This window comes from Meriones unguiculatus, chromosome 6 (genome assembly GCF_030254825.1).
Source record: "Meriones unguiculatus strain TT.TT164.6M chromosome 6, Bangor_MerUng_6.1, whole genome shotgun sequence".
In the NCBI taxonomy this organism is placed as follows: Eukaryota; Metazoa; Chordata; class Mammalia; order Rodentia; family Muridae; genus Meriones; species Meriones unguiculatus.
Genome location: NC_083354.1, coordinates 42,493,616 through 42,511,305, shown reverse-complemented (window position 1 = coordinate 42,511,305; position 17,690 = coordinate 42,493,616). Strand labels below are relative to the sequence as shown.

Sequence of the window (17,690 nt, the reverse complement as noted above, 5' to 3'; positions counted from 1 at the left end):
CTAAAACATGGAGGCTTGAGTGATCGTGCTTTACTGAGGGATTTCCCAGACTCCTCCTTGGTTTCTGGTTTTTTTGTTATTGTTTGTTTACTTGCTTGCTTGCTTTTTTTCTTTTCTTTCTTCCTTTCTTCCTTTCTTCCTTTCTTCCTTTCTTTCTTTCTTTCTTTCTTTCTTTCTTTCTTTCTTTCTTTCCTTCCTTCCTTCCTTCCTTCCTCTCTTCTCTCTCTCTCTCTTTTTCTCTTTCTTTCTTTTCTTTTTTTAGGTTTCTCTGTATAGCCCTGGAACTAGCTCTGTAGATCAGGCTGGCCTTGAACTCAGAGGTCCTCCTGCCTCTGCCTCCTGACTGCTTGGATTAGAGGTGAGTGTCATCACACTCCTTTTCTGTTGTATTTTTTTGTTTGTTTGTTTGTTTTGTTTTTTGTTTGTGTTTGTTTCTAAATAGACTTTTAAAACTATGTAGCTCTGGCTGGTTTGGAATTGACTGTGTAGGCCAGTCAGATCTCAAGCTCCTCTTGCTTCTACCTCTCAAGTACTAGGATTATAACCACTCCTTATCAAAAGACCAAGAATTACTTTTCTATATAATGTTAAAATTGCCCTGACCAAGATATAGTTACAGAAGACTGGCTTATACTTACAGCTTTCACTCTTTTCTTCCCTTTCTAATTGATAGCAGTGATTTTCAGTTTTGAAGCTTAAAAAAAAAAAAGTCAAGACATGATGGTTCATGCCTTTAATCTCAGCAGGTGGATCGCCATGGGTTTGAAGTTAGCCTAGTCTACACAGGGAGTTCTAGGACAGCCAGGGCTACACACAGAGAGCCAGTCTCAAAACCCTGAACAACAGCAACAAAGCAATTAATTCATGGTTTAAAGGGGAACCTGGAAAAAAGATACTCAGGTCCCTAGATAATTGTGGTTGTTAAGAAAGTTAAGAACTACTGACATGGATTTTTTTTGTGTGCTTGTTTTAACAATTTCCCCTTAAGAAGCAAAAAAGATGACATATAATCTCTTTGGTTTTTATAAATGCCTGGCAGTATACTACTGAGCTCTTGTCTACACAACCGTATGTGAAGAGCAGCTGTCATACAGTGTGCATTTAACAGGTTCCCAGGTTATTCTCCACCCACTGGAGCTAGAGAGTGTCAGTGTGTGATGGGAGTTAGGAAAACTTTAAAGCTATGATTGACTGATGTAAATGAAGTCATTCTATGTATTCATACCATCTGGAAGTTGAGAGGACCGAGGCACCGTGAGTACACATGTGCCTAGGCCCTGCATGTAACTGAGTGATTCAGATTTACTAACTAGCTTGCTTGTCATTTCCTTTGGATTACTGTGCATGGTGTGCCTCGGGCTTTAATTACAAAATATGTGAAATGCATATCACTGTGTAGCCAAGGCTGCTTGCCTCTGCCTCCCAAGTGCTGGGATTAAAGGCGCATGCCGCCACCACCCAACTGAAAATTTATTCTTAAGAAAATGAAAATGGCTTATTTCTTCCTTTTTTTTTTGTTACAGACTTACATAAATTTTAAAACATTAGTGAGGTTTTGTGTGTGTGTGTGGTTTTTTTTTTCCTTTGTGCTCTAATCTAAGCATTTAGGAGGGACTATGATTACCTCCTGGCATACTATTAATTTAAAACAGTTTTGTGTCCAAACTAGTTCTGGAAGTGCTACTAGCAGCTGGGGACAAATTGAAAAGCGTTATGAAGGGAGGACACCCTCCTGTTTGTACTGTTTGGGCAAGCAGTATGAGCAGCCTGTCTGAAACGGTGTGGAGGCTGGGAGACCACCTTGTACTCACTCACACTGTGAAATGATTAGAAACTAAATTGAACGATTAGCGTGTGGGCAAGAATGTTGAGCTTGTCAGTTTTCAAGGTCCAGTTTATATATGTATGTACTTAAAAATTTTTTAAAGACAGTTTTACTCTGCAACTCAGACTGTTCTTAGCCCTCCTTAGTGGTGGGATTATAGGCCTCCAAGTCTGCCTAGAAAGTAAATACATCTGTTACACAGAGAAACCTTGTCTCGAAAAACCAAAACAAACAGTACTTAGTAGGTCCTTATATGTTTATTACCTGATCCTGATGATTGGTTTGAGCTAATTAAATTCACTGAATATTGACTTACATAAAAAAAAGACATAGATCTGTCTTTATATTCTGAATTCACAGCCACCTAACTTCAGTCTTTTGTTCTTCTTTTGCTTTGTTTTATGTTGGAAATTGAATCTCAAGTCTGACACACACTAAGCATGTACTTTTCCACTGAACTACACTCCCAGTATATTTTTTGTTTTATTTTCTGAGACAGGTCCTGGCAGGCTTAGACTGCACTTGTTATGGAGAACTTGTAGGTGATTTCCGTATCTTTCCTCTTAAGCACTGTGATTATAGGCCTGTGCTATAATTCCCAGTTCTATTTTTATTTGTTTGTTTGTTTGTTTGAGATTGTGTCACAGAGGTAGCCTGGGCTACCTCTTGTCTCTACTTTTTAAATTCTGGAACTCCAGGCACATTTGTAGTATACAGACATATATGCAGACAAAACATCTATACACATAAAATAAATAAAAATCAAAGCAAACCAAGCAGGGTTGGGATCAGCAAAATACCAGTAGCCAGAAGGGAATGGATGTAGCCAACAAGAGGCATTCTCCTGGATTCTCCCTCAAGAGCTGGTCTTCACCATACAACAGAAAATGATTATTTGGAGACTGCTAAATAGAACAACAACAAAAAAAAATTTGTTCCTAGAGTTGGTGTTTTTGCTGTTTCTGACTTAACCTCTAGCCCTTACTACACCTTGCTTCTGCCCTGACCAGCCAGGTTCTATATGTAGGCTCTGAAGAGTGTTCTGTCTCCACCGTGCATTTAGGAGGCTCTGAGGAGTGGTAGGAGACTCTGATATGACTGCCCCAGATGTAGGGACCCAGAGAATCAGAGGTTGTAAAGCTGATTAGTTCTATTCTGGACTTGTTGAATTGCAGGGCCAGCTCTCAGGGCTAGAATTCCAGCTGACATTCAGCCAACTGTGGGAATGTGAGTCTGGAGAGGACAAAAGTCATGAGTGAAGCTTATCTTTTTCTTTTTCTTTTCCCCTCCCTGGTATATGCCTTCTTTTATGCCTAGAAGCTGCCTTCTACCTCTTATTATTATTTCCCTCTTGTCTGTGAACTGTTTTTTTTTTTTTTTTAATAAATCAACCAGTTCAAAGGTCCTTTTTCTGCCAAGCAACAACCGTAGAAGGCTAGGTGCTATTATTATCCTGTTTTTATAGATGAGGAAATTGAGACTCAGAGGTTAAATAACCTGTTCAAGGTCTGCTTCTGCCATCTGCACAGCTTGGCACCCTGACCTAACTAGGGGTGGAGAAGGAGTGAAGAAGGACAGGGACACAAAGCTGAGGCAGCTGTGCTGCCACACTCTGGGGCTGCAGCAGCCTGAACCTCAGTGTTAAGTACAGCACAACGGGGAGGAGGCAGCTGGCAGTCCCAGGCCAGCTGTCTAGTTTTTACACACACTGGTCCAGTTGTTCATGAACTTGTATTTGTACACAATCTCAACATTCACACTTGGACCAGAGAAAGGCTTTGCTAGTTCTGAGCCTGGCATGGGTGGGAAAGGCTTTGCCAGTTTCCCATGGGTCTATGTCATTAGTCCATGACACAGCCTTGTCCATATCGACAATACACATTCATTCAGGGCTTCCTCTATTCCCCAAAGTCTGCAAGTATTTGAGGTGGTTCTGGGATTTGAACCCACGCTGAGGCCTTAGATTTCATACTCAAAACCACTTTTGTCTTACTGCTTTCTAGATAGTTGGCAAATACTGTATGAATAAAAAGTGTTCTAGGAGTTGAACCCAGGACCTTCTGCATGCTTTGCAAGAACTTAACCATCTAACCAAACTCCTGGCCTTTTGGAATTTTTTTTTTTTAAAGAGATATGATAACAAAGGTTTTTTTTCTTAGGACAGTATCTGAAAAAGGAAACATCAAACGATTATTATATGTTCTTTTCTTCTGTTCTCGGTAACTGTTTTTTTCATGTCCTATTAGGACTACTGCATAAGGAGTGTTATTGGTCTTTCCTCTGGGTGCCCTACTGCCTTGGTGATGCTATAACTGCATTTTCTTTCTGTGATAAACATTTATGACCTTTCACTCCCTTGTGGAAGATTTCCATTTGCTCCGCAGTACTTTGTGTAGTTTCTGATTCAGGCTGGAGAGCAAGCTTTTTTTGCTCCCTGCTTGATCTATTCCAGGAAAGAACTGTGACTGGCTTGGCTTGGGTCAGTTCCTCTGCAGTGTGTGTTATGGTGGTCGTGTGCAGTCTTCCCAGTATGGACCTGTCCTGCACTGTCCTGCAGCCAAGTTAGAAGTGGGCAGCAACCCTGGCAACGACCACTTCTGGGGTCAAAAGACTGACAGGTGACTTCCGAAGCACAGCCACCGTGACCTAGCTTGAAGAAGAGGGGCAGTGACGCCGTAGGAGGTGCAGACCCATTGCTCTGATAAGCTGCTTTAGTTGAGCAGATCTTACTCTGCTTGGGCTAGAACATTAGGCAACAGGAGCCTTCCTCTCTGTAAGAGCTTCTAATCCTGTAAGAACAGCAGAAGTTGGGGGATTTTAATTTGCTTTGGATCCATAATTAGAATAACAGAATAGCAGAATTTATTCTTATTTAAAAATATAAAATGTAGCCAGGTATGGTAGTTCACACCTTTAATCACAGCACTAAAGCATAGAGAGTTCTAGGACAGCCAGAGCTACACAGAGAAACCTTGTCTCAAAAACAAGAACAAAGACCCACATATCTATATGAGTATTTAATTTAATCATATCTTTACTTTCCCTCAGTTGTCAGATTTAGATGAGTCAGATAAATCACTTTTAAAGGGCAGTTATCTGAGTTTCAGTCTCCTCTGCTTCAGAATAGGATGAAAAAAGAGATGTGAGGAGTATGTGTAGCGATACCTGTAAAATGGTTGGCCAGCCAGGTGTGGTGGTGCACGCACCTTTAATCCTCTCGTTGGGGAGGCAGAGGTAGGTGGAGCTCTGTGAGTATGGGGCCACCTGGTGTATATAGTGAGTTCTAGGACAGCTAGGGCTACAGAGAGAGACTGTCTTGAAAGAAAGAAGGAAGACAGGAAGAAGAGAAAGAAAGAAAGGGAAAGAAAGAAAAGATCTGGCATAATATTTGTTCACAATAAGGCTTTTAAAAATGTGACTAGGAGCTGGGTACCATGGCACACTCCTGTAATCCCAGCACCCAGGGTGGCAGAGGCAGGCGGATCTAACAGTGTAACTAGGGACCAGGGACTGAGGAGATGGCTTGGTAAGTGTGGCTTGCTGCCAAACCTCAAGACCAAGTTCAGTCCTGAGAACCCACATGGTGGAAGGAGAGAGCTCAGTCCTGCAAGTTGTCTTCTGACATCCACACGTGCGCCGCGCGCGCGCACACACACACACACACACACACACACACAAATAAATGATAAGAAAAGTTATAACTAACAAAAAGCTTCTGAGCAGGGCTGGAGAGATGACACAGTGGTTAAGAGCTCTTACTGTTCTTCCAAAGGACTCAGATTTGACTCTTAGCACCCATATTGTGGCTCACAACCACCTGTAACTCCACCTCCAGATCTGACATCCTTTTCTGCCATCTGCATGCACCAGTGCACATGCAGAGTTCACTCAGCCCACATAAAATACATACAATAAATCTAACCATATTTGAGCAGGCTGTACAGGGTGAGATAACAGCTCTGAGAATTTTGTACTTTTATTGTTTTGACTTACATTTGTTCATTTAGTCTGGGGAAGAATCCCAGGGCTTCCACAAGGAAGTTAGACGCTAACCCATGAGAGTCAGTTCTCTCCTATCAGGGTTGAACTCAGGTTGTCAGGCCTGGTGGCAACTGCCTCCATCTACTGAGCTATCTGATGCGGGGCCTGTACTTCATATTGAGACAGTGTCTTGTTAAGTTGCCCAGGCTGCCTTTGAATTCTGTTGGTAGCCTAAATAGATTTTTAATTTTTTGAGTGCATCAGATTACAGTCTTACACCAAGCTCCAGTTTTCTAGTCTTTGTATCTTATCTTTAGTTTTTGTGTTTAATTGTTTGAAGAGTATTTTGTCCAGTTTGCCCAGTATGACTAGCATAAGATTAGACAGGTTTTTGCTTTTTATAGGTGACAGCTGTTTTTACATGTTTTGAGTTTAAAATATTCATGCATATTTCAGAACTAATTTTTTTTTCTTTTTGAGAACAGAAAAGAGGATTTCTGTATTAAAAGTACAGTACAAACAGAAATGCTATAAACAGTATCCCAAGATTGTAGAGCGGCAGCTGCAGGTTGGGTTACTAGAGAGAACAATGGGCTGGCAGGAGGTTTTGTTTGGAGTTTTGTTGTTGTTTCTCAGTCCTGGAGATGGATGTGTATAAGGCAAGCTCTGTACATTGAGGTGCATCCTCAATGCTGGGAATTCTTTTCACTGGTGGGTCATATTGTTTCATTGTTTCTGGGTTTTGTGTCAGTAGTCATTGCCCCATAAGTAGAATAAACATTTTATATCTTTTTTGGTTTGTTTGGTTTTATTTTTTGACATACAGTCTTGCCATGAAGCCCAGGTGGTCTGGAACTCATGATCCTTTGCCATAGCTTCTGAGTGCTGGGATTAGACACATGTCACTCCTGTCACACAAATAAAAATTTCAGATTTTTTTTCATGTGTTTGAGTGTTTTGCTTGCATGTATGTCCATGCATCATGTGCATGCCTGTTGCCCAAGGAGGCTCAAGAGGATGTTGTATCCCTTGGAAACTGGAATTACAGGCATCTGTGAGCTGCCATGTGGGTACTGGGAATTAAGTTTGGGTTCTCTGAAAGAACATCTCTCCAGTTTAAGTTTAAGTAGAATATAACCATCAGGTAGAGTACTAAAAACTATTCTGTTCTTAGTTGCTCATAATGCCAAATTACTATTTTCTTTTGGTTACTGCTAAATCTTTTATTGTATTATAGGTTGTGCTTGTTTATTGCTATCACAGTTAGATTGTGAATACCGTAAGAGCAGGTGGCTTCATTTTCTGCTTGAATTCAAGCGTCTAACAGACAGTAGGGTGCTGAGTAAAAGGTCATGGGTTGTTTTCCTCCTGTTATTAAATCAGCTTCTTTTTGTTATTATTTACTCATTTTGTCTTTTGGGACAGGGTCTCACTATATAACGCTGGCTGTCCCGAACCACACTATGTAGACCAGGCTGGCCTTGAACTTACAGAGATCCTCCCGCCTCTGCCTCTCGAGTACTGGGATTGAGTCACCACATCCAGCAAAATCAGCTTCCCTTTAAACCTAGCCCTCTGTACCCATGGGTTCAGCTAACCTGTGGTTGAATATATATATTGAGTCCTAGCCTACCCCAAAGGTGAGTATTTTGATGCATATGTGTGATAGTATGGTTTAAAGTGAATATATCTATCAAATATATACAAAATATCTGTAGTAGTAATGGCTCAGAGGATAAATGTGCCTGTCATCAAGCCTGATGACCTCAGTTTGATTCTCAGACCTAAGTTAAGGTATAAGGAAAGAGCTGATTCCACAGACTTGTCCTCTGACTCCCCCCTCCCCCAACTTACACACACAAACACACAGAAAGTTCTGTAGTATGCCCAGCTTTGAGACTACTTGGGCAAACAAAGATAGACCTAATTATATTTCTTGAGGCAATTAGGAAGGGAGGCCATGATCAACTAAATAAATGACTCAGGTGATTTTAGCATTATGCTGTGCCATCACTGCTTTGATGGGAAGGTACTTGGTTTTCTCAGAGCCTGTGACAGGAATATGACCTTATCTGGAAAGGCAGTTAAAGCTTTCTTTTGATGACTCTGATGATCTTAGTTTCAAAGTTTCCAGTAGGTGTTCACTCAGTGTGTTGGTTTGATTAAGAATGGTCCCCATTGGCTCATGTATTTGAATGCTTAGTCATTGGGGAGTGGCACTGTTTGAGAAGGACCAGGAGGTGTGGCTTTGTTGGAGTAGATGTGGATTTGTTAGAGGAAGTGTCTTAAACTGTGTTTGGGCTTTGAGGTTTCAAAAGCCCATGCTAGACCTAATTCTCTTTCCTGCAGCCTACACATCACAGCTGGATATTCTTGTCTGGGTTTTACAGGACAGATCTCAGAGGTTTAAAGTGAGCCTCTGTTTGAAATTAAAACCATTACTGACACCATCCAGGACAAGAGAGTGATAAAGTGAGAAGGTGAGGGCCTCTGACTGACAAACATGATCTACCTAGAACACCCAGCACCACAGGACTGGCAGAGGAGAATGAACCTGCAAATATGGGAGAGACCAAGGCATGTGGTGTAAATGAATAAAAACAAGAAAGATAGCATTAAAGCTTTATTTTTTCTGGCAATCATTAATGGGCTTGCATTTGAGATTTTTTTTTTCTGACAATGATCTATTGTTTTACCTTTATTATCTAAAAAGGCATAACTGAAATTAGGTTGCTATAATTTTTTTCTCTCCTAGTAACAAGAAGAGCAGCCAATAGATTTATAAAATAACACTGTCAAAGTGAGGTGTCATTTCTATTTTCCCGCTGCTCCATGCCTGTTAAGCTACCAGGGACTGTGTCGAATGCTGGAAAGAAACCTCTCAAGTAACCTGAGGCTGCTTCTGCTTCTCTCTGCTGAGCTGTCAGCATGAAGAGGTGCAAATGTTAGAAAGTTACAGTATTTTAAAATAGAGAGTAAACATTCTAGAAAGGCTACAATGAAATAGTTTGTGAGTAAGGAAGGGATATTGAAAAAACGAAATAGGTATAGATGAGTGGTTTGCATTGGCATAAAAAATGATAAATCCTTCTTAGGAAAACAAAACCTGTATGAGCTTTAGACAATAATTTATCAATTCTTTAAATGTGCTTGGGTAGATTTTTATTTTAATTTATTTTTATTTTATGTGTATGAGTGTTTGCCTGCCAGAGGAGGATGTCAGAACATCTGAAGCTGGAGTCACAGACATTTGTGAGCTGCCAGGTGTTGGGAATCGAACTCAGGTTCTCTGGAAGAGAAGAAACAAGCACTCTTAACCATGAGCCATCTCTCCAGGCTCTGTGCTAAGTGCAGGTTTTGATTACAGAGTACAGTTATCTCATGTCCTCACACAGTGTCAAATGAAGAGTTAAATTCATATTAGTTTTCATAAAAATTTCAGTGGCAGCATGGTGTGAACAGACTGAGGAAAACTTGATCAGGACTGGCCTTAAGCTCCTTGGCACTTGCACAAGTCTCTGGTCTCCAGGTATTTCTTCATGAACAGCCTTCATGTCACTGAGATGAACCCAGAGTGGATACTGCAGAGCAAACCAGGCTAAGATGTAGCTAAGACATGAGGAACTTGAATGTTCAAGCAGGTTCTAGGTAGTGGAATCCAAGTCTTTTGAGCAGTTTTTGGCATCAGGGCTCATATAGATTGGCAAATTTCCTGTGGACAAGCCTTTTCTGAACAAGAAGTGTGCTGCCCTGGGCCTCCTGACTCTTCCTGGAGCCCAGCACCACACATCCATCCTTCTTCAGCACTAGTTCATGTCAGCTTTTTTGTTGTCTGAAAGTTGAGGGTGTTAGAATGTGATGGTTGGTTTTGATTGTCAACTTGACAACATAGAATCACCTGGGAAGGGTCTAAATGAGATCATAGTGGCCTGCAAACTATTCTGGGTCTGGGTGCTTTAATTAATACAGGAAGACCCGGCCTAAAAGGGGGCTGCAAGATTTCCTGGTTTTGGATCTTGGACTATTAAAAGAAGAAGAAGAAGAAGAAAGTGAGCTGAATCACTCATGCCTGGTTTCACTCTGACCAGTCTTGACTGTGGATGTGAATATCTGCTTCAAGTTCTTGCCTTGACTTTTCTACAGCAGTGGACTGGAACTGTAGCCATGTGAACCATTCTCCATAAAAGTTGCGTTTGTCACAGCAGCAGAAAAGAAACCAGTATAGTGCAAGGCCACTTGTTATTTCTTTCTTTCTTTCTTTCTTTCTTTCTTTCTTTCTTTCTTTCTTTCTTTCTTTCTTTCTTTCTTTCTTTCTTTTTAAGATTTATTTATTTCATGTATATGAATGCTCTGTCTTCACACACACCAGAAGAGGGCACCAGATCTCATTATAGATGGTTGTGAGCCACCATGTGGTTGCCATGAACTCAGAACCTCTGGAAGAACAGCCAGTGCTCTTAACCACTGAGCCATCTCTCCAGCCCCGCACTTGTTATTTCTGATATGCCGGGAACGTACATGGCACTAAAAGTTTTGTTTGTTTTAAGATAGAGTCTCACTATGTAGCCCCATCTGGCATGGAACTTGTTATATAGACCACACTGGCCTTGAACTCAGAACTACCTATGTGCCTCTGCAAACTCCCTAAAGATGTGTGCCACCATACCTGGCCTAGCACTAAAGTTTTTAATTGGGGCTTGTAAGGTCTAGTCCATCAGCTTCTGGGTCAGGCCAAGGTACCTCTGAGTGCTTCGTGATCAGTTGGGAAGTGTGTCCATGGGGAAACAGCATCAGGTCCTCAGGTTCTCCTTTGTGATGATATAGCCTACATACACTCTTCTGTTCTCCTCCTCAGCAATGAAGCAGAGATAGGCCAGGAAAATCCACAAGAGATACAGTATTTAATTTGGTTATTTTGTGAAGCCAGATGCGGTTCATTTTATCAGGTTCTGTGTTCTAGCATTTAGCATTACAGACACTCATAATGGTGGCGTGTAGAGTAGAGAGCAACTGAGAACAAAGAAGATGCTGTCTGCTTGAGGAGGTACCATGTGCCTCCAGGAATCGAGTTTAGCAACCAGAGCTGCAGGACTGATTGATGGAGGTGGGGCAGGACGACAAGACCCTTCAAGTAACTTTTTGTTAGGCTCTCAGATCTACCTTCAGTTTTCCCCCTCACTAATTCCTACATTTTTCTCCTCTCTCCTCCCCTCATTTTTGTTTATTTTTTAGACGGCATCTCGATAAAGCTCAAGTTAGCCTGAACGCAGTGTGTAGCTAAGGATAACCTGGAACTTCTCCTCCTTCTGAGTACTAGGGTTATAAGAATGAGCTGCATGGCCTGTTTAGGAGGTGTTAGTGATCAAGCCAGAACTTCACACATGCTGTGCAGGCACTCTACCAGCTAAGCTTTTCCAGACCTAGTTTCTCCTTTTAGAAAGTGGGAATTTTTTTGGTCTTTTTAGTGTATTTTTCCATTTTTGTGCCTCCCTTCCTTTTCCCCCCTGTGTTAAGGATTGAACACAGGGCTTCACAGATACAGGACAAGTGCCCCGGCCCCTTAGTTAAAGATCTGTGCTTTCTTTGTTTTTGTTTTTGTTTTGTCGTTGTATGTAATCCAGTCTGGCTTCAAACTTCTAACACTCCTGCCTCAATTTCTCAAGCACTGGGTTTACATACATGTAGTACCACACCTGGATATATTTTAATCATTTTATTTTTATGTATTTTACCTGATTGTATATGTGTGTACCATAATGTACCTGGTGCCTACAGAACCCAGAAAAGGGTGTCAGATCCCTTGGAATTAGAGTTACAAGTTTCTGTGAGCTGTCTTGTGGATGCTGGGACTCGAACCTGGCTCCTAGAAGAGCTGAGTCATCTCTCCAGTGCCATTTTTTGTTTTGTTTTGTTATTTGGTGTTTTTTGTTTGTTTGTTTGTTTGAGACAGTTTCTCTGTTTAATAGCTCTTGGCTGTCCTGGAACTAGCTCTGTAGACCAGGCTGGCTTTGAACTCAGAGATCGCAGCTTATGGCTCTCAAGTACTGGGGTTAAAGACATGCACCACCACACCCAGCTCCATATGAATTTTTATAGTTACAAATTTGTTTATTGTCAGGGCCAAGTGTCCATGTGTGTGAAGGTCAGAGAAAAACTTCCAAGAGTTCTTTCTTTCCACCTTGTGGGTTATAGGAATGGAACTCAGATCATCAGGCTTGGTGGCAAGCACCTTTACTGAGATTTATTTTATTTCAAATCAGGGCTGGAGAGATGGTTCAGTGGTTAAGGGCACTGACTGTTCTTCCAAAGGACCTGAGTTCACTTCCTAGCACCTAGCTTGTGGATCACGATTGTCTGCAACTTTAGTTCCAGGGTCCTCTCTGGCCTCTACAGGTAACTGGTAGCCATGATGCATAGATAGACAGTCAGGCAAAACACCTACACACATAAAACATAAAACTCAAAAGAAAATTTAAATTATGTGTATGTGTGTGTCTTTGAATGAGTATATGTAAGTGTAAGTTCTAGGTTTTCCTTAGCTACATACACTCTATATACATATTCAGGTGCCCATGGAGGCTGGAAGAGGGCAGGCAGGCAGCTGACCGACAGAGGTCTTGGGAACCAAACTTGAGTCCTCTGGCACACTGAAGTTATAAAGAGCTTTTCTTTTTAGGGAAATATTTTATTCTCTTTAATTAATTTATTATTCACTTTACATCTCAATCACAGCCCCCTTCTTTCCTCTCCTCTTAGTCCTACCCTCTTCCCCCATTCCCCTTCTTCTCAGAGAAAGCATCCCCCCCACACACCCCAACACTTTATGACATATCAGGACTAGCCTTGTCTAGCCTCTTCCACTGAGGGATCCAACCAGGCTAAGTGATCCACCAGCAGACAACAGAGCTCATGTCAGGGACAGCGCCACTCCCACCCCTCCCCAGCCCTCATCACTCCCACCCCACTATAGTTGCTAAGGTATCTACATGAAGACCAAGCTGTCCATCAAGCACCATGAGTTTAGGAGGCCTAGGTCCTGTCCATGCATGCACTTAGGTTGGTGGTTCAGTCTCTGTGAGCCCCCATGGGCATAGGTTAGGTGTCTCTGTTGGTCTTCTTGTGGAGTTCTTGTTCCCTTTGGGTCCCTCTAGCCTTCCACCAACTCTTCTACAAGATTCCCAGATCTTTGCCTAATGTTTCGCTGTGGGTCTCAGCATCTGTTTCAATCTGCTGCTGGGTGGAGCCTTTCAGAGGACAGTTAGCTTGGCTCATGTCTGGTGGTCCCTGATAGAAATATTTTCTGTATTGTCTTTGTATGATCATGTTGAGTAACAATAATTTATAGTCAAATATAGAAAAGTGTGGACCCACCATTGATTCTGGGGTACTTAGTTCTGTGTTTGTAAAAAGCAGGGGTAAGAATAGAGGCATGTGAGATAATGATGACTAATTGTTGCCTTTTTCCCCCCCCCCCTTTTAACAGTTCCGGCTCCCAACAGATTTGCTAGGCGAGTATCAGGTAAGATAAACTAACAGTATATATTATGATAAATACAAAACTATCTATGATTCTTTCATTCTGAGTAAATGTGTACATATGTTATTATAATTGGTCTCTTTGTATCTCATATTTTTCTATATTTACAAATAGAAAATTTTGTATCCTAACTGTAGTCCCCTCTCTAATCCCTCCCAATGCTACCCTCCCTCCCACATCTCCTCCCATGCCTCTTTCCAAGTCCACTGATAGGGGAGGTCCTCCTCCCCTTCCATCTGACACTAGCCTATCAGGTCTCATCAGGACTGGCTGCACTGTCTTCCTCTGTGGCCTGGTAAGGCTGCTTCCCCCTCAGGGGGGAGGTGATCAAAGAGCCAGCCACTGAGTTCATATCAGAGACAGACCCTGTTCCCATTACTATTTAACCCACTTGGACACTGAACTACCATGGGCTACATATGTGCAGGGGTTCTAGGTTATCTCCATGTGTGGTCTTTGGTTGTAGTATCAAGTCTCAGAAAAGACCCCTGGGCCCAGATTTCTTGGTTCTATTGCTCTCCTCGTGGAGCTCCTGTCCCCTCCAGATCTTTCTATCTCCCCCTTCTTTCATACGATTCCCTGCACTCTGCCCAAAGTTTGGCTATAAGTCTCAGTATCTGCTTTGATACCCTGCTGGATAGAGTCTTTCAGAGGCCCTCTGTGGAAGGCTCCTGTCCTGTTCCCTGTTTTCTCCCTCTTCTGATGTCTGTCCCATCTGCTTTTCTGAGTGAGGATTGATCATCTTACCCAGGGTCCTCCTCCTTGCTTAGCTTCTTTTGGTGTACCATGTTATTATTTTTAGCATTCTAGATTATGCTGCGATTAAATTTTCTTATGAGTTTTTGAGTCACTTGAATTATGTCTTTAGTTATTACATGGAAAGTAATATTCTCTGGCAAGAGACTAAATGTTGTCTCGCCTTTTCTCTTTTTAGAGGCAGGGTACAGATAGGCTGCCAGGGAAAGGTGTCCCAGATAGGCTTCTTCTGCACTACTATCTTAAAAATAAGCAATTTAGTTACAAACAGAACTTTAGCTCATTTTATTTGATGCTCCTGTAGTTGTTCGCAAAAATTAATGCTTTCAGAATACAGAAAATCTATTTGTATTTGTATTCCCCACCCTCCCCTTTTTGAGTTAGGCTCTTACATATCCTAGGCTGCCCCTGACTACCCTCTGTGTCCAAGGATGACCTTGAGCTTCTGGCCACCCTACCACAGTGCTTAGATGATAGGCATGTGCCACCATGTATTCAGCATTGGGGATGAAACTGTATTCTGTCATCTGAGCTAAATCCCCAGGTTTTGTTTATTTATTTGGTCTTTTGTTTGTTTTTTGAAACAGGGTTTCTCTGTGTAGCTTTGGCTATTCTGGACTCACTTTGTAGACCAGGATGGCTTTGAACTCACAGTGATCTGCCTGCCACTGGAGTGCTGGGATTACAGGTGTACACCATTGCACCTGGCTTTTTTGTTTTCTTTCTTTCTTTTTTAAAATTTATTTATTTATTATGCATATAATATCTGCATGTATGCCTTAATATAAGAAGAGGGCACCAGATCTCATTATAGATGGTTGTGAGCCACCATGTGGTTGCTGGGAATTGAACTTGGGACCTCTGGAAGAGTAGACAGTGCTCTTAACTTCTGAGCCATCTCTTCAGCCCTTTTGTTTTCTTTATGGGACTAGCTTGATAAGATTTTTTTTCTTTTATGTATTGTGTATTTTATCCAGCAGACAAAAAAAAATACTTTTATAAAAGCTGAAGAACCACACACAACAAGGCATGCAAAGGGAAAGATCCCTGCAAAGCAGAGGGAGGGGCGGACTATGAAAATAAGAATCCCAAATTATTATTTTTGAAATTTCTTTTATTTTCATTTTATGTGTTAGGGTGTTTTGTCCACGTGCATGTCTGTAAACCATATGCATGCCTGGTGCACCAGATGGCCAGAAGAGGGTGTTAGATCCTCTGGGACTGGAGTTACAGACCAACGTGAATAATGTCCCATGCAGGTGCTGAGACTTGAACCTGGTTCCTCTAGAGGAGCAGCCAGTACTTTTAACCACTGAGACATTTCTCCAGAAATGTCTGGAGAAATTTCCAAATTATTTTTTTCATTTATTTATTAATTTAATCTCTGATCTCAGCCCCAGATTATTTTTTAAATAAGTTTTTTTTTTGTTGTTGTTGGTATTTTTATTTGGTTTTGTTTATTTGAGACAGGGACTTATTATGTATCCGAGGAAGGATTCATGAATTTTTGTTTTTGTTTGTTCATTTGTGGTTTTTGAGGCAGGTTCTCTCTGCATAGCCCTAGCTGTTCTATTACTCACTCTGTAGACCAGGCTGGCCTCAAACTCAGAGATGCACTTGTCTCTGCCTCTGCCTGTGCTGGGATTAAAGACATGTGCCACCACCATCTGGCTTGCACTCATAAATTTTTAAAGCATTGCTTTCTTTTGTTTTGTTTTTGAGACAGGACCTTGCTACACAGCCTGGGCTTGTCTTGGAACACATGGCAATCTTCCTGCCCTCAACCTTCCAGGTTCTAAAATGCAAGCATATACTACCTAAGTGCTGCTTTCTTGATACAGTCTCAGTTTAGTTTTAACTGTCTTTGAAATGTATCAATTTCAAGATTTTGTTCATTAAAAATAAAAGGAAAATAAAACAGACTTCTTATATATATGTTGAAGCTTTAAAGTACATTAAGCAGAAATCTGTTAGCATCTGGGTCTACACAGTGAGTTTCTGACTGGTGATAACTGACATGCTAGTTCATTGGGAATCTGGTACTGGGTCAGTCTTTTATTTCTAAGTGATAATTGCTTTATTATCACTGCTATGTAAGGCTTGTGTGCTTACAATGTACTAAAATAGTATGCTATATTTTTTCTTCTATAGTTACCTTAAACTGAAATGTCACTAGCTGTTTGCTTAATGTAATTTATAAATCCAGTGATAAACTGGATTATGCCTCCCCACCAAATTATATGTTGAAGTCATACCAATATGATTATAATTGAAAGTACAACCTTTAAAGGGTAATAAGGTTATAAGAAAATAGGACATTTGTCCTTATAAAAAGAAGAAGATGGGGGAGATGGCCTCCTGGAACATGCTTGTAATGAAAGTTTGAGGAACTGAGTTGGATCACTAGCACTGACATAAAAGTTTAAGTGTGGCAGCACACATCTGGAATCTCAGTGCTAGGGAGGTAGAAGACAAGTGGACTCATGCAGCTCACTGGCCAGTCAGCCTAGCTGAAGCGGTGAGCTACAGGTTCTGTTAAAGACCATCTCAGAAAATAAGAAAGCGGCCTGGGGTGGTGGAGCAGGGGGATCTTTGAAACCAGCATGGTCTACATAGTGAGATCCATAGTGATACCCCGTCTCATATATGCTACATATTAGATAACTAAGGATTAGAGTGAATGAAAAGGTATCCTCTCACATGTGTGAACATGTGCATACACATGACTCCCATGCTTTCCTTTTTCTTCTAAGATTATACATTTTTTAACTTCCATTTTTTTCCTCTCCAATTTTAGTCTGTGCAGAAACCTTTAACCCTGATGAAGACGACGACGATAATGATCCAAAGGTAAGAACTAATGCTAAAATTATATGTAGAATTGTGTTTCCTGTTGATTCTCTTCTTCTACATTCCTCAAATAAATCACTAATAGTGGAAGTAAGTATGAATTGAAATCTCTGAGAGGTCACATGTTCTTTCTCATATGCAGACCCTAACTTTTAATATTTGTATGCCTGCGTGAGAGTGGTTATAAGCAGACAACCACAAGAGAGCCACAAGAGGTGTAGAGGAAAGTTGAGGAGGAGGGCAAAAGGACATCTGCTATATAAAAATGAAAAGGAGGTACAAAGGCCAAGTTGGGGGTGGGAATGAAGGGGAATTGGAGAACAGAGGAAGGAAGAGAAAGAATAAAAATAAATTTTGTATGAAAAATACCAAAGAGAAACTTAATGTTTTATGACTAATAAAAATAAAATTTTAAAGTATCTATGGGATGCCACTTTTCAATAGATTGAAACCAGCCCTGTTTGACAGTTTGGTCACTGGCTTTGCAGAAGCCTTAGACTTAGTTAGTGGACATAGTCAGACTCAGCAGTTACCAGGGAGAATTCTTCCTAAAGGTGCACAAATGGGAGTCATTACATTGTTATAATAGTGAAAATGGAAAACTTAATGACTCTTAATGAAGGATTGTCACCTACAATCCCTAATTTCCTATTGCAAATGATTGAAATTGGTTCCCTTTTTCCACTTTTATATGGGTCTGGAGATTGGGCTCAGGGTGCCAGGCTACCACAGCAAGCACCT

At 41.2% G+C, this 17,690-nt stretch overlaps 1 protein-coding gene across 1 annotated transcript in view; it reads left to right on the top strand.

Annotated features, from left to right (window-relative positions):
• Nucleotides 1–17,690, top strand: part of Prkar2a (protein kinase cAMP-dependent type II regulatory subunit alpha) — a 62,648-nt gene that overhangs the window by 9,874 nt on the left and 35,084 nt on the right. Inside the window, exons 2-3 of the mRNA XM_021663144.2 lie at nt 13,290–13,325; nt 16,897–16,949. Of these exons, the coding sequence (XP_021518819.1) occupies nt 13,290–13,325; nt 16,897–16,949 (89 nt within the window). The remainder of the gene's footprint in view (nt 1–13,289; nt 13,326–16,896; nt 16,950–17,690) is intronic.